The sequence below is a fragment of the Acanthopagrus latus genome, chromosome 22, assembly GCF_904848185.1.
Source record: "Acanthopagrus latus isolate v.2019 chromosome 22, fAcaLat1.1, whole genome shotgun sequence".
Taxonomy (NCBI): domain Eukaryota; kingdom Metazoa; phylum Chordata; class Actinopteri; order Spariformes; family Sparidae; genus Acanthopagrus; species Acanthopagrus latus.
Window position 1 is genome coordinate 5,711,249 of NC_051060.1, and position 21,231 is coordinate 5,732,479.

The following is a 21,231-nucleotide window of genomic DNA, read 5'->3' on the forward strand; positions in this document are numbered from 1 at the left end:
GAATAAAAGTGAAATAATAAAACACTTGAATAAGAAAGTCAATTAAAAAATAAAGTAAAAGACAAACAAATAAAAGCAAACTGAGGTTCACATGAAAATAAATAAATCTATGTAAAATTACATTTAAATGAATGTGAAATAAAAAAGAATGAAGTGAAAATTAGGGAAAATAAAAAATACAATGTAATAACATTTAAACATGTTGAATACATTAACATTGAAATAAGAAAACAAGTAAAACATATATGAAACTAAAATAAATGAAGCCAAATAAAATCAAGATTATGCAAACATAATTATAAATTAAATAGATTGCATTAAAAGGACCCTGGTTTGATTGTAGCTGCAAGCAAACGTAATAAATGCCAGTATAAAACAAAACAAATGCTAATAACATAAAGATATTCTAATCATCTTAAAATATCAAAATATTTAAAATCTTAATCAATAAACAAAATGAAAAAAATGTTCAGTTGTAACCTCAGATCTCAAATTCCAAACAAACATCACAAGTGCATTTTTAATCGTCACTATTGACATAATCAGCTCCAAAACCATTAAAACCACTTAAAACCTTTGTTTTCTGGTGTCATTTTCCCTTTAAGTGGCTTTTTAGATTATAGAATTCATCAAATTCCTCTCTGAGACAAGTGTCACATACAACAAGAACATTTAAATACTCCAGGTTGGAACGCAGACCAGGACCCGGCACCTACTGAGCATGCTCACTAGATTTAAAAGTGATATGGAGAAACAAAACTGTTCTGTCAGATCAAACCAAAGGTTAAAAAAATACAATGAACACATTTAATCCTGAGGATATGAAAAGGAAGTGAAAAAGTCAAACTCACATTTGAGCCCTTTAAAGTTACATTGCAGATGAGACAACTGAACGCATCCCTGCCTGCAGCTTTAAACGGACTGTCAATCCAGCTGACCCTCAGTTCAACCCTGAGCTCACACTGCCCCCTGCTGTCACACTGACGAACTGCAGCTCGCATCCTCAGTTCAGAGCTGCAGCATGTAGATACATCAATGGCCAATCAATTGTTCCCCTTGTCATGACATCGCTCTTATTTTGAAAACCAATAAAGCAAACACATACAGTGATGACGATGAAACTTTTTTTGATGAAAATATTCAGATATTATGTTATATTCAATCATACCAAACGTTGTCATGATGTTTACATTCATTCATTTATTCTGAAAAGGTTGGCAGGAAGCTGTGTGTGCTGTTGCCCCAAAATTGCAATCATTTCAAATTCAAATGAAATGATCTCTTATCTGTATAATGTATTTTTATGGGTCTGTTATTCTAGTACTTTTCTGAACATTTCTTGAAACTTACCTAAAGAGAACCAAATGTTATTTGACTCTACTGCTCCACTGATTCCCACCAAAACATCCATCCACAGTGGCTGATTTTGTCAGCTGACACTGTTTAGCGATCAACTGAAATTGATTTACTGGAAGTGTACCAGCTAAACACCCGCTGTCCTCATGGATACCAAGTTCCACTGTGCTCTCTTGGAACTTATTTGGAACTTACAGACCAGTAAAAGAAAGTTTCACCTCATTAGGTATTTCACTACATTTGAACTTTAAAGTTTGTTAAATGACAGCTGAGTCCTCGCTTATCAACCCTCGACTGAGAGGGGGGGAAATACCTGTAATGGAGGAAGTTGTCCTAGAGGAGGCGCCATTGCACTAAAATCTAACCGAGACGCTTTTAAAGTCAGTGTGGGAATGTTAATGGTGAGATTGTTTAACACATCTCACTCATATCATGATTTTTAAGCTACTTATTAAGCCTACTAGCATTTCCAAAATATAATGATACATGTCAGATGGAAACGACTTGAATATAAACTACGAATGTTTTCAGACTATTAGCGAAAATGTTCTGGTGTCTCTATGGAACTGAAACATTATTGTGGTAACGTGCTGCAGTTTTGAAGTGAACTGCCCCTTTATATTAAGGCTGCTGCAGGTCTGAAAGAATGAGCTGTGAACACTGAACCTGCTGCTCCTCCGCTTAATGAGGCGTTCAAGTGCTCCTCCTCAGCTCTTACATCTGCCTTTATCTGAAAACCAGGGACGGAACCTATATGTGTAACCTGAACTGCAGCTATGTTTCCATGTGTAGCTTAAGTGCCACGGCAGTTTTAAGATCGTCTCCATCTTCAACTCTGATCTACACAGTGCTCCTGTGCAATAAAGGCATATTACCTATTTCAGCCTAAACTGTGATGGACATGTTGGAAAAAAAAAACCCAAGCAAACTATGAAAGTAAGTCACACGTTTGATCTATTTTCACTAGTGTTGTATAGTAACGTTACCAATATTTGATGATTGATTAAGATAACTATTTCAGCTGTGTAGAGGATCTGTTAGCCTAACCTACCTTCAGCTAGCATTCACGTTTTTTTAATCTATTACTTTTAAGCTAACTATGTTATTTCAACTGATTATCTATTGCTGTTAGCAAACATTTTTAATGCTTAGCCGACATTTTACTTTTAGCTAACTTTTTAGCCTGTTTTGCTATCTTTCGCTTACTATTTTAACTGTTTAGCCTGCAGTATAGTAGTTTACATTTAGCTAACTCTTAAGCATGTTCATCTATTAATGTTGGCTTACTTTTTGAATTGTTTATCTATCAGGCAACTTTTAGCTCATCATTTCAACTGTTTATTGATTATTTCAAGTGTCCTATTTCCATTTTTATCCATTAGGCTACCATTAGCTAATTATTTCAACTGTTTATTGTCTATTAACGTTAGCTAGCTATTTCCACGGTTTACCTATAGGGTTACTTTTAGCTATTTCATGTGTGAAGCTTGTACTTTTAGCTAACTATGTACACTGTTTTTCCATTGCTGTCAGCCAGATAGTTCAACTGTTTATCCATATGGTTAGGCTTTATCTTAAGTGTTTATTGATTATTTTAAGCAAACTATTTTAACTGTTTATTATTTAAAGCTAACAATTTCAACTGTATATCCATTATGTTACTTTAAGATAACAATCTATGGATAATTCTTAAAACCATTTATCAATGTGAACCTGAGTCAACTTTTATGCTCACTTGCTAACTAGCTGACTTCTCTGTCAGCAACTGGTTTTCAGCTGTTACAGCTGACTCAGTGTGGAGGGACCTTAACTTTACTTTATCAAATGACTTGTGCTACCCCTGTCTTCTGAAGACATACCCCTGTGTGGAAATCAGTCGCTAGAGTGGGCTCATGGACTTCTTCAAATTCAGAGGAGGGAATCCAGCATCACTGAGTCAGATGGGACAGCGTTTCATCAGCCTGTAATGACGTGTTCAGTGTCAACATGTGGACTTAAGAGGAATGAGGATGCAGCTTTACATTCTCCAAAGAGCCCTCCAGGAGCCCTCTTTTTCCTGGGTGCTGACGCTGAATGATCCTCCTGCTCTGCAAACAGGAAACGATGACATGACTTCCACCCGAAGGAGGAGGAGCAAGAGGAGACGGTTCAGATCGCTGCAGGCTGCAGTCTGCAGTCGGAGTGTTGTATGGTGGAGCATTGAGACGCTGTGGACGGCAGCCGATGGGTGAGAGGACAAACACTGAACTTCAACACGCAGAGAGAGTGAATTCATGTCAGGCTAAAAGGAAATTCACTCTCCATTTTACATGTCTTTTTTTGGGAAAAGTTTTTCTAATGGTGTTTCTTGTTCTGCTGCCTGTAAAGACATCAGCAGCAGGAATTAAAAGTAAACTTAAAATATACCTGCAACTTCTTTAATTCAAGTTAATTAGATTGTTACATAAAATATCAGCTTCATGACTGTGTGGAGTTTGTTCTTTTATTTCAAAGTCAGATATGGTGAAATGTAATTAATTAGAAGATTGTGTCCTTTTACACTGGACACTAAGTAGACATGCAGCTTTTCACTTGTCTGGTTGCTTTTGAATATAGATGTATTATACTTAAATTGAAGACAGAAAAACAAATCAGACAAATGCATGAAGTAAGCTAGAACAAAGTGAATGTTTTGCATGCAGTTGCATTTGACTCTGATCATGTTTTTATGCAGATCAATCCGCTGTCAAAATTTGAGTTGAGACCTGCAGACTAATGAAACCAAATGGGGAAACGCTGCGTCTTGCATGTCTGGAAAAGTACATAAACCATCAGAGGATTAACACGTCAGATGACATTAATCATAAACAGACAAGAGACAAGCGAACGCTGGCTTGTGCTGCAGTCAAGACACAGGAAGCAGTTTGTGTGATTGTACAGAAATGTAAATGAATCACCAAACACAGCATTTGATCTGCTGTAACGCTGCAGATCTCTCAGGAGCCTATTTTCTGTTGAATGAGGGAACTGGAGTCTGGATCTGCTCCTGGAAGGAATTATTGTTGTAATCATAAGGTTTTAGTTAAAGTAGTCGCTCTACCGGCAGGAAAAGTGAAATTTAACCTGCAGTCTCTTCTAATCTGATATCATACTTCAGTATAAACAAGTTATCTTTGAGGGGGAATAAGGTCCTCTGAGCGCTGTTTGACACTAGAACGTGTTGTTCTAACATAAATGTGTCAATGCCTTGTGTTATGATCACATGATCACACATTTTTCTACTACGATATTCTTTAAGCCCTTCATTGGTAAAATGTGAATTAACCTGAAATTGAATCAGTCAACAGTTATTTTTAGCCCTTTAATGACAATTATCTGCCGTGTTGCTGCCGCATACAGCGACACAATGAACAAGAAATGGGAAACAAAATGTTTTTTTTTATTGACATTATTGTGATTAAATCAATTTGAATACACAGTTTATCGAAAAGTTGTAGTTAATAATGGCATGCAGTTGGAATGGCTTCGACCGCACAGTGCAGAAAACAGAGACGTAATCGTTGAATAACAGCAAGAATTCTTTTTATAAAGAGGTTCAGTTACACAATTCATCGACCTCATCTAATTATTTCATTGATTCTTGGATTCCTGCAGCTGGTTTATGCATTGCAACGACAGCAGAGAAGTCATGATCGCTCTCACAACAGCTCATTTTTCTCTTCTGCACTCTAAATCTACAAAATGTTCAGCACAAGACCCATTAGTAGGAGAAGTACAAATCTGGGATTTCATCCATATCATCATCAAAGGCAAGATATGAAACAACAAGTGTATAATATGTTACCATACTTTATACTATAACCTAGGGCTGCCAAATCTGGGGCCCAAGTTGGCCCTCCGGGAGGACCCGCGAGATGTTTTGAGCTAAATAACATGTGAATATAATACATGTTAAAAAGTATAAATGTCTTGTGCTTTCCTTTTTTGTGAGGTAAAAATGCACTTCAGTTAGGCTTAGTACGCTTTTTTAAGAAAGTGACAACATAAGTCATCAATTGTTTAATAGGAAAAAGTGCTTTTCAAAGATGAAAGATCAATTATTATTATTATTATTATTATTATTATTATTATTATTATTATTATTAATATTATTAATATTATTATTATTATTAATAATAATAATAATAATTACTTTCATCATCTGAGAACAGCTACACACTGTGCAGGGACTTTGGACTCCAAATCCAAATTTTTGCACCATTCGGTCTCAGTTCTGGCTCTGAGCAAAAAGCAAAAAAAAAAAAAAGTCCAAGAAAGTGACTCAGAGCAGGATTTAATTTTCTATGCGTCTACCGAGTGTGTGTGTTAAATACTCATGAAAAATATTCAGTATGATCGCCCTAAAATAAGAAGACATTTGGGGAAAGATAATTTATTTTATCAGCAGTTTATTTAGTGTGTCTGAGATCACAGCGGATGTTATTTGTGCACATGTGACACAGGTTGGGAAAAGAAGATTCTTGTGCTACAGATTGTTTAAAATTACATCAACATGTGAATAAATTAAAATAATAATTAAAAAATTAAATAAAAAAACAAAACAAAACAGGAACGACAGTTTAAAGAATGAAGCTGTTAAAGGAGTAACTGCTGACATCACGTTTAGGAAAATAAGTAACCTAGACTGACAACTCTCCTTCCATCCTGAGAAATAATAAAAGGTCATATTTCTGCTGATATTCAGGGCACTGCAGATAAATATGTGAATCATTAAGAGAAATCAGGAGTACAGATCATGTAACTGTGATGTATTCCGACTAAAATCCCGTCCATGTGTCCCGTGTGTGCAGAGCAGAGCTACGGGGAGGTGAACCAGCTCGGCGGGCTCTTCGTCAACGGCCGGCCGCTCCCTCACGCGGTGCGGCTGCGGATCGTGGAGCTGGCGCAGCTCGGGATGCGGCCCTGCGACATCAGCCGCCAGCTGCGCGTCTCTCACGGCTGCGTGTCGAAGATCCTGGCCCGCTACAACGACACCGGCTCCGTCCTGCCCGGCGCCATCGGCGGCAGCAAGCCCCGGGTCACCACCCCCGCCGTGGTGAAGAGCATCCGGGACTACAAGCAGGGCGACCCGGGCATCTTCGCCTGGGAGATCCGGGACCGGCTGCTGGCGGACGGCGTGTGCGACAAGTACAACGTGCCGTCCGTGAGCTCCATCAGCCGCATCCTCAGGAATAAGATCGGGACTGTTGAGAGCAACAGACCGGCCCCGGCTCAGCTCCAGTACGGACACGTTTACCCGTACTCCTCCTACAGCACCGGGGCCGCGGTCAGCCACACCGGGACCAGGACCAGCGGCGGGCCAGGACACGTCGGCCTGCCGCGGAGCTGGCACAACATCCTGGGCCTCCGAGCCTTCATGGACCCGACAGGTCAGTTTAGAAAGTTTCAATATCCTCGTCATATAATACTGATTTATACTTACCGAAAACACCTTCTACACGCCACAGAAATATGATCCTAAATATCTTCTATATGATAAATATCTTTTCTGATGTTATTATCTGTTATTTAAACGGAATGTTACACGGAAAATACATTAAATGAAACAAGGATATTAATAGAAAAGAATGAAAATCGATATTATGTAGCATCCGATGGCCCTGAGTTTGATATTTTTTCGATCTTATATATTATCATTGTTAGTTATATTGTTTTATTAATGTTTTTCCAAACATAATGAGTTTAGTTGGATGGAGGAGTTAATGCTTCAAAGACAACAGAAAATGAATGACAAAGCAAAAAAAACATTATTTACGTTACAAATGAGTTTTTAGATGAATGCTGTAAAGTAGATCATTCCACAAAAATGTTTTTAAAAAGGTTTGAAGTTGAATTTAGCAACATATGCCAGCCTTGGTCATGAGTCCAGGTTCAACACACAGCCCACTGTTGGCATCAGAGCTGCCCAAAGTGTTTTTTGTTTTAATAATAAATGTTCTAAAAATAAGATGATGTTCATGCTCTTATTTTGTGAGATAAAAATGCTCTCTATTTTTGATCTTTTAATTTTATATATATGCATTGCAGGCGGAGTTACTATGCAAAGGAAGTTGATTAATTAAAAAAACTTGAAATCCTTTTACCATTTTTGCATCTTAATTATACAGTAAAATGTTGCCTTTTTGGTCCATTCCCCCAAAGAAAAGGTTTCGACATCCCACTAACTTGAAAAAACATTTAGTCATGGTTTAGGTCCTGGTCTATTGTTGGTTTGAAATAGCCAAACTTACCAAAGGAGCATACGGAATATCAAAAATATCAAAGACGCTCCCAGAAAAAATAAATACCAAGGTAATGAGCACAGTGACATCTAAAAAAAACACAGACAAAACATAATACGAGTTTGTTTAATTAATTTTTTTTCTAATGCTTCATTTCTTGGTGAACCATCCGTAGCATCAACTTTATAATGTCGGACAGGAAGACTTTGTTCAAACCTTCATCTAGCTTCAGTTCTTTACCTCCCTTTTTAGATTATTGATCAAAACTTATCTTAAGTTCTTTGTAAAAGTATATATATATATATATATACATACATACATACATACATACATACACACACACTCTTTCATAATGATTTTAAGTTGTTCTAAAGTGCTTCATGTATTTGTGCTCTGTATTTAATTGGATTTTTTTCTATTTCAAATCTTTTGACATCAGTTGTATTGGATTTATTACTACATCTTATCATCTCAAAATCGTTTAGCTGTTTACATTTACTGTTCAATGATCAACTTCTCTGTTCTCTGTAAAGCTGGATAGCACTAATCTGTACGGAAAGTTATGTTGATTGATGACCTGTGATAAACTGCTTGACTGACTGATTACTAAAAATAAAATCCATTAATAAAAGTTCAACCACAGAGGGAAAAGCTTTTAAGGTCGAGAGCATACAGAGGAAATAACAGCTGTTTATGATTGAACAAGACAAGATGTCTGATGCAAATCTGTAAGAAAGTGAGACATTAATATTATTCTCTGTTTCTTTCATGAGAAGTTACTCCTGTAAAACATTTTGTACTCCCCGGCTTATTGGTTACTGGCAACTTTTTTAAACAAAACCTTTCTAAAATCGTAAATATATGAAAACAGAATATGGCTTATCTTAGCTCCCTTAAACTGGACTGAATACAAAGAAGTGATCTTTTAAAGTGGGCTACAGCATGTTAATAACAGATCCAAGATCCAAAAATGTTGATTTATTAACTGTTAAATTAGTGCTCATCTGACATAAATGTCTCTCTTTACAGCACTGTCTGGACCCGATGGGCACACTGCCAAAATGGAGGATTGGACCAGTGTGAGAGCGTTTCCCTCTGGACTCAATGGAGTGGAGAAAACCAACAACGAGTCCGACCTCAAATATCCACAGCAGGTAAACGACTTAAACGCTAAAAAAAACACCCATTTCTGTTTCCAGTTTTAGATAACAAAGTTATGCTGCTGAAACTTGTAAAAAGCCACATGACAAACAAGCAAAAGCAGGAAGATAATACAGAACAAACACGTCACAGTCGAGCCAAACACAAGAAAGTCTCATCTAAGGCAAATTAAAACAAGGAGGCAGAGCAGAAAATGTAAAAACACAAAAAGAAAATACGAGTCATCACAAGTAAAAGGTGAGGTAAGGTGAGGTGACATCACAGACAAAGAAAAAGGGAGGAAAAAAAAGCAAAAACAGAGATAAAAAAAGAAACATGACATAAGTTCAGAGGAATTGAACAGATTAAAAAAAGTTTACACGCAGTAAAAAGAATAAAGGACGATAAATGGATTAAAAAGAAACAAACAAAGTGGTGAAGGAGGGAATAGAAGAAAAAAGAAGTCACATGAGAGGAATTAAAAACAGATACATAAGGGCAGTTAAAAAAAACAGAAAGACAGATGAAAAACTGCTTTGCATAAAAGCAAGTGTTTAAAAGTGGGTTTTAAGAGTTGATTTAAAAGATAATATTGAAATTAATACATTGATATTATCGATAATCAGATCATTAAAACAGGTACTCATAAGTCACTGACAAATTAAAGCAGGGGTTTATAAACATATTGATTATTAAAACGGGTAAAACTGGTACAACAGCTGAATCCATGAACACATTTGTTTTTTTAAGGTAAATTATATGTATGGTTTTAATTCCACTATTTAATGTACTGCCCGGTATTTTTATATTTACCAGCTGTGTTTTTATTTTGTGGCACACTGTGGCATGCATGTGTGATGGAAGCAGAGCTCTGATTGGCTGTGATCGAGGCCCTCTTCCTGTTTTCCAGCTGTTTTAATTGTAACCTTCAAACAGCTGCAGGCTGTTAATAAGAAGTCAGCAGCACTGCTACAAGATGACACAGGAAGTGTTCTTCCAGTTCTGATATCAGAGGAGCTTCAATTTATGAATCTGTAAAAATAACGTTTGTTTGTAATGAGTTTAATTCATGGTTGCTATGGTTACCTGCAATTTAGTATACTGTAGTTCTGGTATTTGGTCTCTGGCAAATGGCAAATGGAGCGGCCCGTATTTTTTTTTTTACATTGCATTTACATTTGCGGCATTTAGCTGTCGTTTTTGCCCAAATCGACTTCATACACTGATGGCGGTGGCTGCCATGCAAGGTCCCGACTAGCACATCAGGAACTGTTTGGGGTTCAGTATCCTGCCCAAGGGACATGCTGACTAAGGGAATTGAACCAGCAACCTTCCAATAACACTGGCCCCACCCCTGAGCCACAGCTGCCCATTGCCACTGGTCTGTCAACAGGCCTCCTTTTCTTTGTCTGAATGTACTCTTCATCATCAGCGCTCACCTCATCGTCATTGGCCACCTTGTCAACCTGCTGACCTCGACCAACCTGCGCCTGAGCAATTATTTCTGCGGCCAGCAGCTCTTTTTCTCCTCATCAGACACATCAAGATGGAACTTTGATGGACTGCCTAATCTTGAAGAATCCTGCCTTGACTCATTGAATTGGCTATAACTTGGAACCTCATTTTTTCCACCCAGTACATCCGGATCCTAGGGTATCCGAGACATACACGTAGATCTGCCAGAAAAGGTTTTCAGCTCCTCTGGTGTGGGTTAAGTCTGTCTCCAGAGATGAACCCCTCCTGCTGGTTTGTGTTCTCTGTTTTCCAAAACCGTCTACACTATGTACTGTTGGAAGTAATCAGAGGGCCCCCAGTCTCGGTGGTTGCCGGGGTTGTCCTGCAAAGTAATGTAACGGACTGTGGGTGTCGTCATTTTGCTCAGACACCTTTCAAAACACATGAGTACTCTTCTGAGCTTTCACCTTCCTGCTCTACTGTCTGACCATCCTCCACCTCTGCTTCTGACAGCTCAAAGTCTGACTCCCATTCCACATTTCTGAGTAAAATCCTCACTCAGCCCTCTGTTTCCTGAAGTATTGAAAGTAAAAATAGTAGGTAGTAAGTCCTGCTGTCCACTATGAAGGACACTGCATAAAAGTTGTGTTTTGAGAGGGTTAAAATCTTACTAAATTGAAGTAGACTCTTATATTGAAGAAACAATTTGAATATTAGCACCAGAAAATTTAGCATCTGAAAAAATGATCACTTACCTCTGTTGTTGCCATAAAATGTGGAAGCTGCAATGGCAACCATTTTGCAAAGAAAGTGTGTGTGCCCTGTTCGCCACACCCACACAACTGTGGTATCACTGTTCATTCAATTAGTCCTTAATGGGAGTGACAGCGGATAGAAATGGTGCCGGGCTGCCAGCCTGACTGGATCATGAGTCAGCCTTCATTTTCCCAGGAGACTTTGTGACCAGTGGCATACAGAATGACATAGAGAGGGCAATTTTCTAGGGGACCTCACCACAGAGGGTCTCATTAGTCTTTAGCCATTACACCGTGAAATCAACATTTTCCTGTAAATGATACATTAAAGCAAAAAAACTTTTCTTTCCACATTGGTCAGTCTGTCTAATGTGTAGTTTCAGCATAGTGTGACTCTAACACCTGCTGGCCAGATGTTTCTAAGAACATTCATGATCCTCAGAGGATGAATCCCAAAGATGTTGGTGACCTCCCTGACATTAATCTGGAGCTACCAGTCGGTCAAACTCAGGCTTGTTAAATATTCTACCTGCTATTTCTGAAAAACCTTCTTTATTGTGTGTGATCCTGTTTTTTGTAGCGATTGAACAACTTTTTCTTTCTTTCTCGTCCTCAGTCTCCGTCCAGTCTGCCTGGTTACGTCTCAGCTTGTGCGTATTCTCCGCCGAACCAGTACGGCGTTTACGGCGGTCCGGCAGCCAACTACATGAGCACTGGACACCACTGGCAGCCCCAGTCTACCACTCTGACTCCCAGTCTGACTCCCAGTCTGACTCAGAGTCCGACTCGTCCCGGTACTGCTGCTCCACCGGAGGCCGCCGACTTTCACACAGCAGCATGCTTTAAACTTCAACAAAGAGAAGGTGAGTTGAACGCTGTTCAAACTGATTCCGTTATGATGACCTCATTATTTAGATGGAAAACAATGCATCTTTCTGACACTGTATATCCAGAGGACTCAACCTCTGTGTTTCCTCTCCCACAAATTCCTAATTTTCCCTCCAGCCCACTGTTGATATTCCCAGTTGTATTTCAGTCTTTTTAAGGATGGATGCTGGAGGGAAAGTTGACTTTGCGGCCCAACTGAAAATTACAAATCTAAAAAACTGTCATTCAGAAAGCCGCAGTACCTCCATCCTGTGTTTCAAGCTATAAAAACACATCTGGCTTTATTTGTGTTGCTTTATTTTCTGCTAAATGCTGCGTTTCTCGACTCAACGACCGCCAATGTTTGTGTTTTTAGGAAACGCTGCGGGTCGTGTTGAGATTTAAATGGTCCCAAATTATACAGAAGAAACAGCTCCAGGTTTTTTTATTTCAAAAAGTCACATTTTATCTTTAGTTGGTACATTGTATAAGCTTAAAATACAGGTGATTTAATGGACCATATCTGCTGTGCTTTTAGTAATAAATTGTAGACTGAAACGAGGCTGAATTCCAGTGTGATTAAAGTCACATAAATGATTTAATTTCAGTTTTTTTACGGACTCAAGTTGGTCTCTACACAGCCATAATCTTACCTGGGAAAGTAAATGAAAATAATGATCACAAATCTGATCTCTGACCAGCAGTTTCAGACCTCACTGCAGCTGCTTATAAACACACAGCAGCAGGCAGAACCAGTTCTTCATGAACAAACAAACAGATAACAATCAGCTCTAAAGTAAATAGAGTCAAACATTCTGACTGATAGCTATCACTACGAAATTCCTGCCGGCGATCACTGACATTAAGACATTTACTCTGAATTAGATTTTGATGTTTAAAGGGCCAATTTGTCATTTTAGTAGCAAAAATTAACAAAAATGATCAGCTGATCGCAAATAAACAGAATGAAGTCTATTTGTTGTGCTTCAGAGATTTCTACTGAAGTGAGGATGCTAACCAGCAAGCTCCGGTCCATCCCGGTCCAAAGCTCATGTGCTGTGTGAGGAAACACTCCCCTGGTCCCTGAGCTCCCAGTCCAAACCACCAGCTGCACAGCTAACTGTGTGGCAGGTTGTGGTGATTCTGATGATGTGTTGCCACCTGTTTTGAGCATAGATCTGAAAAGTGACCAATTCTTACATATAGCACCTTGGAAGATACAAAAATATACATTATATAATATCTAAATACAATTCTCCTACATTTCCAGCAACAGTATTTTGAAGATTGGATAAAGCCAGTTTCTGAAATTGTGTTAAGTAGGCAGAAAATGAATAGGGTGAAGATTTCAACTAATAGACATCAGCATTACCACTTTGACTATCTTACTGTGTCAAACTGTGCCTGATATATATATATATATATATATATATATATATATATATATATATATATATATATATATATATATATATATATATATATATATAATTCTATAATGTTCATCCGATTCTTATTTAAATATAGCTCTTTTTATATTGTTTCTCCTTGACGACAGCGAGTGCTGTGGCATTTTTGTTGTGCTGCTTTTGTTGTGTGCAGCAGTACAATGACAACAAAGTGCCTTGAGTCTTGAATATTAAATATGCACTCATTTGCATTATTTGCACAAGTCCAGAAGACAAATCTGAACTGAAATTTAAATGAGGAACACAAACGTAAAATGAAGAGTTGACACGAGAGTGATGATCCAAATGGTGATAGATCATTTTGTCTCTGCTGTTTTCTCTGCAGAGGACAGGAAACCTCAGAGTCCTCTGTGCAAACATCACCACGCTGCTCACAGAGTGTCTTCAGCCACATGACGACAATGAGGAAATGCAGCACGAAGAAGAAGATCGGAAGCTGAGGGGCCGAATGTCAGCTTTTAGGTTTCTGAAGAGACTCGTGATGAAGTAACTAACCTGCTTCCAACCTGAGGGAGAAATCTCCTCGGGTTGCTACAGCTCATCCATCATGAACTCCTTTTCGGGACATTATTTCATGATTTATTGCTGTTTCTCAGGACGAGCAGCACACAGACATGTGGTGAAGGAAAAACACACCAAAGGCAGCCAGAAATGTAAAGTACACCACCAAATGAAGTCTGTTTTTTTTAAATATTTGTTTTTTTACCCTGAACAGAAATCATTTGCATTCCAACAAACACAGTTGGATAAGGATAATTTTGCATTTTAGGAAATATGCTTCTTCTCTTTCTTGCCAAGGGTGATATTGATATTTTTCTTGTGTATGGTTTCTGGGCCGGTGAGATTTTTTAGCCCAGATGTTAGAATAAAATGTTGGCTTTACACATTTCTGCAATCAATGCATACGATCCACATTATTGTACATGTTATTGGAATCAGATCGACATTTCTTCCTATTTTAAGGCAAACAATAATTTTCTAACCCTAACCAAGTGGTTTTTGTGCCTAAAACCTAACCAGACAATAAACACAGCGTTGTGACAAGACAAATTGGAAACTGAACCCTAAACAAACCCAAGTTGCAGCAGAAAAGGAATGTTAAGTTTCAACATACCTGTGGTTTGCGGAAGTGTACATTACCAACATTTCCTCTAGTGATTGAGTTGAGATACTTTTTGTTGCTCCCAGTTGTTGTGCTACGCTAAGCTAACCGGCTGCCGACTGTTTCAGCATTAATCCTTCATCTAGCTCGCCACCAAAAAGCGAATCCTGTGCATGTGTATTTCCCCATCTGTTCAAACTGTTGCATGACGCTCCACCTTTTTCCGTTATTCCGTCTTGAATTGGAATATCTTTAAAGTGCATTGGAGCCGCATGATCTTGTAAACTATATCGGTAAAGCTGTAAGTATATTTTTCTATGAATGTGCTTTAATAAAGACGTAATGCAATAGAAGCTGTATGTCAGTGGTTCAGAGAGCATAAACAAGGACAGTTTTCCAGATGTTGGAGCGGAGCGGAGAAGAATAACAGATGGCTTAATACGATATAAAAATATATTTGTAACCTAAACTTCAGCTATTAAATATCCGCCATTTTTATAGGATGTATGTGTTCATGACAAACACAGACCGGACTGTTTAGACATTTAAACACACTGAAGGTAACCCAGAGATTCACAGACCCATCCAAAATAACACATCTATTTTTTAACCAATTTACATAAAGGATCTGAATACTTCACCACGGTTGTGTTTATGTTAAGCTGAAAAAGAAACCCTCCAGTTCTGGACTCATTATCTGTTAATGCTTCCTGCAGGTGAAGAGAAAAGGTGTAAGGTGATCCACCGGCAAACAGCTCAGAGTAAACCTGAACAATCTGATTCATGCCGAGACGGACAGAGCAAACATCGGCTCTTTGTTTAAAACTCTCTCTTTAAGAAGCCCGTGAGTCTTTTAGGAAGCCGGCTAAGTCCTCGTTCTGTCCTCAGCGGGTCGGCAGCTTTCTGTCCACAAACATCTGGACTCTCAGGGACGGACGGTAAAGGATGAGTCCGGCTCTCTGGTCTAATTTTGTGTTGGGGTTTTTTTTGCCATCATTCCTCTGAGCAAAGTGAGATCAGGGAACACAGTGATGAAACAGGATCAGACCAATGAATTAGAGCTGCTTTCATACTTGTGCCACGACTCACTTTGTGTTTGGCAGCTGCGATGATGTTTTGCGATGTGGTTTGCGATTCCATCTTTCTGCTTAGTTGGTCTTCACACCCCCCCGTTTATCTCTGTCAGGTCAAACATGTTTGTGCTGCCACGTTGTCCCCCACACGAAGAAAGAAAGAAAGAAAAAAAGAAAGAAAGAGAAAGAAAGAAACGCCAGACATAGTAACAATACCCACATAACACACCACATCTCTCTCACTTTGACCTGTTTGACTGTGGAGCGTTCCCTAAAATCAGAATGTCAGTAACGTCCTGCTGACGGGAGATGAGCACAGCAGAATCAGTCGGTTATCGACAGACGTGTTTCCCTCCTCATCACCGCTGATTTCATCTCTTCGGCTGTTAATCACACCTCTCGCATTCGTGACTAAACGGCCGGCTGCCGTCGTGTCAGTGTACCGTGGCGTTACACAAAGCGCGTCTCTGGCTAATTTCTGCAGCGTCACCTCTGCTTTGTGTTGTAGCCAGGTATAAATCATGACGGATTAACTTGTCGTACACAGAATCTCTTTTTTTTTTTTTTTGTCCTCTCGGGTGAATTTCCCCTCCTGAACGACTTCGACTTCTATTATCCAGCTGTCATCACTATGCAAATCCACTGTCTGGTCTCTTTTATCGGATTTGTCTGGAAGATGTTCTGTTAATATGAACTCATGAACTGATTATCAAAGCCAGTTTATTAGGTACACCTAGCTGAAATGTATACAGTCTAATCCAGGGTTGGGCCATATTGACTTACAAAGTAGAAGTGAAGGCCCGCAAACTCAGTAAAGATCGACTGATGATTGTGAACCATCAGAGAAAGGCTAGCTCGTAGCAAACTTCCGCTGTTGAAACTGTTTAAGAGAGGTGTCAATTCAACCGTATTGAATTATACAGAGATGCTTCTGCTTTATGGATAAATCAAACCTAATCACCAGAATGAATGCTGACTAAGTACTTTTCTGCAAAACCACAGATAACCACAGTGTTTCTCCGGCGAGCAGCCTCAGGGCACAGCTAACCTTGTGAAATTAAAAGACGCAGAAAGATTTCCTTCTTGAGGTGCCGACACAAGATGTCCGTCTGATAACGGCAGTGGACTCAGCTGCCCTGAGATTCTAAACACAACTGGCTCATGGTCCAGATCAGTGATGGTTCCCACAGATCTCACCTCGATGTCCTCCTGCCGCCGTCTGATAACATCTCTGGTGAGTGGCTGCTTGCGTTCGGGCTGTTGACAGACAGACGGAACAGGTTTCCGCTGAATTGACAAATCACAAATACCATCTGAACTGTTCCGACTGTCGTCCATGTTGCTGCACAGCCTGCAGACTGCCAGCTTTAACTTCGCACACTCTGATTGGAGGGTTCACTGCTGCCACCCAGGCACTGCTGGCAGGCCGACGCATCAGCTCGGCTTTGTGCTGCCGTGAAGGTTTTTTGTGATGGCGGCTGCTGATTGTACCGCCTGAGTGAGTAGTTGATCTTCGTTGGAGGTCTGACTGGTGTTGAGGAATCTTTGTCGGGAACTGTGAGCATCCATCCCGTGTGAGGAAACACTGAGATTGAACCATGATATAAGTCTGCGGAATAAAGCGTATGTTCACAATGGACCGATGATTTTAAGGATGCAATGAAATGCACTCTTTGACCTCTCTTTAAATGTTTTTAATGACACCAGCCAGCTGACTGATATTCTACCCGGTTACAGCTCCCTTGTGGTGATGTGTCATCAAAGCTCACATCCCATCAAGTGTTTAAAGGTACAGTTTCAATGTGTCGTTTCAAACTTCAGTAACATCTTGTCTGAATGTTCAGCTCAAATGACGACTTCCTGTTTTAAACCAGGGACCCTGCATGGATCCATCCCTTCCGATCTCCTGATCTCCCGCCCATGCTGTTCTGATCCGTTAATGCTGCCTTTAGATCTAAAGGAAGGCTCTGAGCTCACACACATCAGCAGAAACTCTCGCAGTGTTTGACCTGAGGATTAACACCGAAAGGCTTTTAAAATAGTTGAGCAGAGAGAAGGAGGAGGAGGTAAAAAATCTCGGGTTTCACAGTGAAAGGGAGGTTTCCCCTGGTACCTGAAGGCATCACGCTGCAGATACGTTATGGCCTATATCCTGTTGTCCTTCGGCTAAGAACATAGTTTGTTTTTATAGTTTTATCACTGTAGAGTATATTATGTAGAATAGATCACCAGTGCACTCGTCTTTTATGTCAAACTTTCAATTTTTCAACAAAAATATCTTTTTTCACCTGCACAGGTTTCCTCTTTAAAAGAGCAGTGAAGCGTCTCAGGCTGCCGCTGTGCTCTGCTTCTCACCAGGCCTGTTGAAACTGGTCAGGACACCATGAAAAAGAGTAGAATTAACTTTTTTATGTTAGGCCCTGTTATTCTTGCAGCTCTGAGAGGACGATCGGGATGAACCCTGTTGACTGCGAGGCATCACTGATGCTTAGAAAAGTAATCTGACTTCATCGATCACTGCAGAATATGTTCTTCACTCTTTGTATTCTTGAAAAATATATTTCTATAAACTAAATAGAATAGTTTTGTTTAGCTGAACTACTTCCTACTGAAGAAATAGTCTCTATATGAGCAAGACTATCCTTCCAAAGGGTTAGGGTTAGTTATGTTTCTACTTTCATTCATAATACAGCCACACTGGCATGTTACCAAAACTGATACCAGGTGCAGAGATGGTAATTAAACCCTGCTTCTGTTCACACGTGACCTGTTCCTGTAGATTTCAGGGCTTGACTGTATGTTTCCCAAATACCATGAAGGAATAAAATGCAATAACATGTCTGAAGTTAAGATCTAAAGTCAGTTGTAACACTAAGGAACTCAGGTAGGCAGTATCTGAAAAACAAAAAGTGTCAAATGTGTCTGCTTTAAAAAAGTGAAGCAAAGTGAGAAAGAAGAGTCAATAGTCTGTCCAATCAGTCCTGAGAGCTCCAATCAAACAGGAAGTGAAAACACCTGTGCAGCACTACAGTTGATTCAGGGCCATGTGGGGAACTGTGCGAACAAGACTGACTAACAAGAATATGATAAGAGCTGTTTGTACCAGGCTGTGATCTTTGTAGTAAATTAGGAGGAAATAATCAGATTACAACCACAACAAAGGCTGGACAGCATTTCAAAAGACAAACACCCTGCTTGCCAGAAAGACTCAAGGTGTAAGTACATCAGACTTTATTCAGTGTAAAATGATGTGTTAGTCGGCTCATTAAGGCTCAATGAGAGCTACATGAACGCTGTTTCTTTACTTAAGTAAAATTCAAAAATGAAATTGTGCAAGTACAAGTACCTCAAAATTGTGTCTGCTGGGCTGGATGTACTCAATTACTTTCCAAAACTCCAAAACTCCCAAAATCTTTCAGCCCAATCTTTGGCTTTCATCAGTTCTTCATTGATCTACAGTGTTCCATATTTATGTCATGAGATGACAAGTGACCAAATTCCGTCCAGTGAAAGCTGTGATATGTTGCTGAAAGCTCCAGAAAAACACGTGCTTGTTTAAAACTTTTTTGTCATCCAGCAAACAGTATACATTTAAGTCAAAGAACTCTATGTCCAGTGAGCTCTGAATGATCTGAACAGGTGGCTGGGAAAAAAAAAGTCTCAAAAAAAGTCTGAAAAAGAAAGAAAACAGATTTTTGCTCATCACGACTCAGATTAACAGATTAAAAAACTAAAAAAAAAAAAAAAACAGCTAAAAAAAAACCCTTAATTAAACGATGAGTTACTGGTGATCACCCTCGGTTAGGGTGGTAGGTGGTCTGCTGTTGACTACTGTTAACAGTTTCCCCTCCGTGTGACCTTTAATGGTGCCCGTGACCCCGCCGTGACGTCCCAGGGGTCACCAGGGGAAGGAAACAGATGTCACGGGCCTTTCTTTATGAGGATCTTCATGTACCAATCCCTCAGCTCCCGTTTAACATCTGACTGTTTGTTTTCAGAGGGTTTTTATGTTTCCGAGCCGTAAAGACATCAGCCGAGGGAATCTGGTGTGGCCGGCAGAGGAGGAGAAGGGACAAAAACACCGTCTCTATTTCCTGCTTTTTTTTTTTTATTAATGTGGGGTAAAAATGTTCGAGTCCAATCTACCAGTTTATTTAAAATGTTGAAAGGATCCTACAGGGAGCTGAAGACCTTTTTATATCTGAGGACTGTTTTCTTTCCACCCAGGTTTTAATTTGCATTTAATGTAAAAACATAGCAGCAAATAAGTTGGAATTATTCGACTATGACCAATCAATCGCGAGTGATGCAGGGCCATTCCAAGAGGGGTGCCATGCATACCTAAGAACACTACAACACACAGGGCTATTCTATCTATAAGCTCATATTTGTTCATGTTTACATTTATTTGCAATCACCTGGTTAGGTTTAGACACATAAAACACTTGGTAAGTGTTGGGGGCGAGAATCAAGTTTGTTCTTACCTGGTTCTGTTGCCACAAACATGACTGGAAAATGTCCAGACGTATTGTTATTAATATCCGGTGGTTTCATGCTTACAAATGTTGAAACACTGGCTTGAACAGTGGTCTCTGGCTTGGCAGCATTCACACATCGCCCCATAAAGTTATAATTAAGGAACATATTGTTAAAAGTTTAATATGATACGTATGGCATGTACAAATGTTAACGTATCCAACTGGGCTAAATGTTTAGCAACATTTATCTCATCTCATCACTTTGACGTGAAAGCAAAGGAAACAATTCTCCGGAGGTTTTCCAACAGTCGTGTTGGTACCTCGAATGTGGCAGTAGTGTGACGCATCCCGCCACGTTCTATAAATAAATGCCTCACGGAAGGCTGAATAGAATAAATTGCATGATGTCACTTTTCTTACTTTCATGACAGCAGTGAGATTTGATCCTCTTCTCCATCATCCGTTCAGACTGGTCGAATAACAAGCCCACATAGTCCTGAGACATTAATACCTGCAAATAACTCTTCATTTCGCTCTGCTTATGAAAAGCTGCGCTCTCCTGATGCCCACAGCCGTCCGGACAGTTATGAGACTACAATCTTGACAGTTGGGAAATGTTTGTCCAGTTCTTCTGAGGTAATGAGGGATGCCGCGGCTGTTTGCTTTGGAGCTCGTCCTGCTCGAAGCACCGACTGTACGATGGTACAGTAAATCTCAGGTGATCAGTATTGTGTTTTAACCACACTTAAAACCCGGTCTGCTCGCCGTGGTCATTAATTGTTGTCACCTTGATCTCAAGTCTGGAAAAACAATAAAAATTCCCCATCTGCACCAAAGCGGCACAGTGGCTCTCATTAGCGGAAATAAAACAGATGAATGTGAGAGCGATTGTACAGTATTCTCCACTACATTAACATCTTGTCTGCTGACAGAAAACTGCCTTTAATCAACCATAAATGGAAAAATCCCAATGCTCATGCGCCTTTCTGGCATTACAAGGTTAAATAAACGACTTATGGGCAAAATAACTCGTAATTTTATTAAATACAGTATTAGGATTAATAAGTGACTCCTTAGAAGCATGATGTATTTGTCAGCTGCTACTTGTATCCACAATCTGAAATATAATCAAGAAAATGTGTTGATTTTATCCAATGAATGACAATGACTCCTACTGTAAAAGCAAACAGCACTAATATTTCTCATAATTCAAACCCCAATGATGGAAAAGCAACTCTTAATTCTATTAAACAACACACTTACAACAACAATGTTT

The 21,231-nt window shown here is 39.4% G+C and overlaps 2 protein-coding genes and 1 long non-coding RNA gene across 12 annotated transcripts in view; 2 read left to right on the top strand and 1 right to left on the bottom strand.

The window, feature by feature from the left end:
• Positions 1-1,932: 1,932 nt before the first annotated feature.
• pax1b (paired box 1b) lies at positions 1,933-14,757 on the top strand. Of its 4 annotated transcripts, none has more exons than XM_037087481.1 (6): positions 1,933-2,292; positions 3,119-3,583; positions 6,186-6,764; positions 8,646-8,770; positions 11,583-11,829; positions 13,628-14,757. In XM_037087481.1, exons 2-6 carry the CDS (start codon positions 3,580-3,582, stop codon positions 13,696-13,698), a joined length of 1,026 nt encoding a protein of 341 aa, XP_036943376.1. In that variant the 5' UTR covers positions 1,933-2,292; positions 3,119-3,579; the 3' UTR covers positions 13,699-14,757. The 4 variants fall into 4 exon arrangements, with proteins under 4 accessions (XP_036943376.1, XP_036943377.1, XP_036943375.1 ...); XM_037087482.1 differs by having other exon boundaries at positions 3,133-3,583; XM_037087480.1 differs by having other exon boundaries at positions 3,210-3,583.
• A 1,379-nt stretch (positions 14,758-16,136) lies between these two features.
• LOC119012643 lies at positions 16,137-18,900 on the bottom strand. Its single transcript, XR_005072547.1, has 3 exons — positions 18,824-18,900; positions 17,766-17,846; positions 16,137-17,086 (listed from the first exon to the last, which is right to left on the bottom strand). It is a non-coding gene; the product is annotated as an uncharacterized LOC119012643 (long non-coding RNA).
• Positions 18,494-21,231, top strand: part of LOC119012642 (protein CEBPZOS-like) — a 41,037-nt gene continuing 38,299 nt past the window's right edge. For 6 of the 7 annotated variants that reach the window (XM_037086637.1, XM_037086638.1, XM_037086639.1 and 3 more), the window contains exon 1: positions 18,494-18,692. The gene's annotated coding sequence lies outside the window, so the exon portion shown is untranslated. The remainder of the gene's footprint in view (positions 18,693-21,231) is intronic. The other variant, XM_037086643.1, reaches the window with a different exon arrangement.

Bases quoted from the DNA above. Each gene is read 5' to 3' on its own strand.
- pax1b (XM_037087481.1), top strand. The intron at 8,771-11,582 runs GTAAACGACTTA...TCTCGTCCTCAG, and splicing joins ACCTCAAATATCCACAGCAG to TCTCCGTCCAGTCTGCCTGG. The intron at 11,830-13,627 runs GTGAGTTGAACG...TTTTCTCTGCAG, and splicing joins TAAACTTCAACAAAGAGAAG to AGGACAGGAAACCTCAGAGT.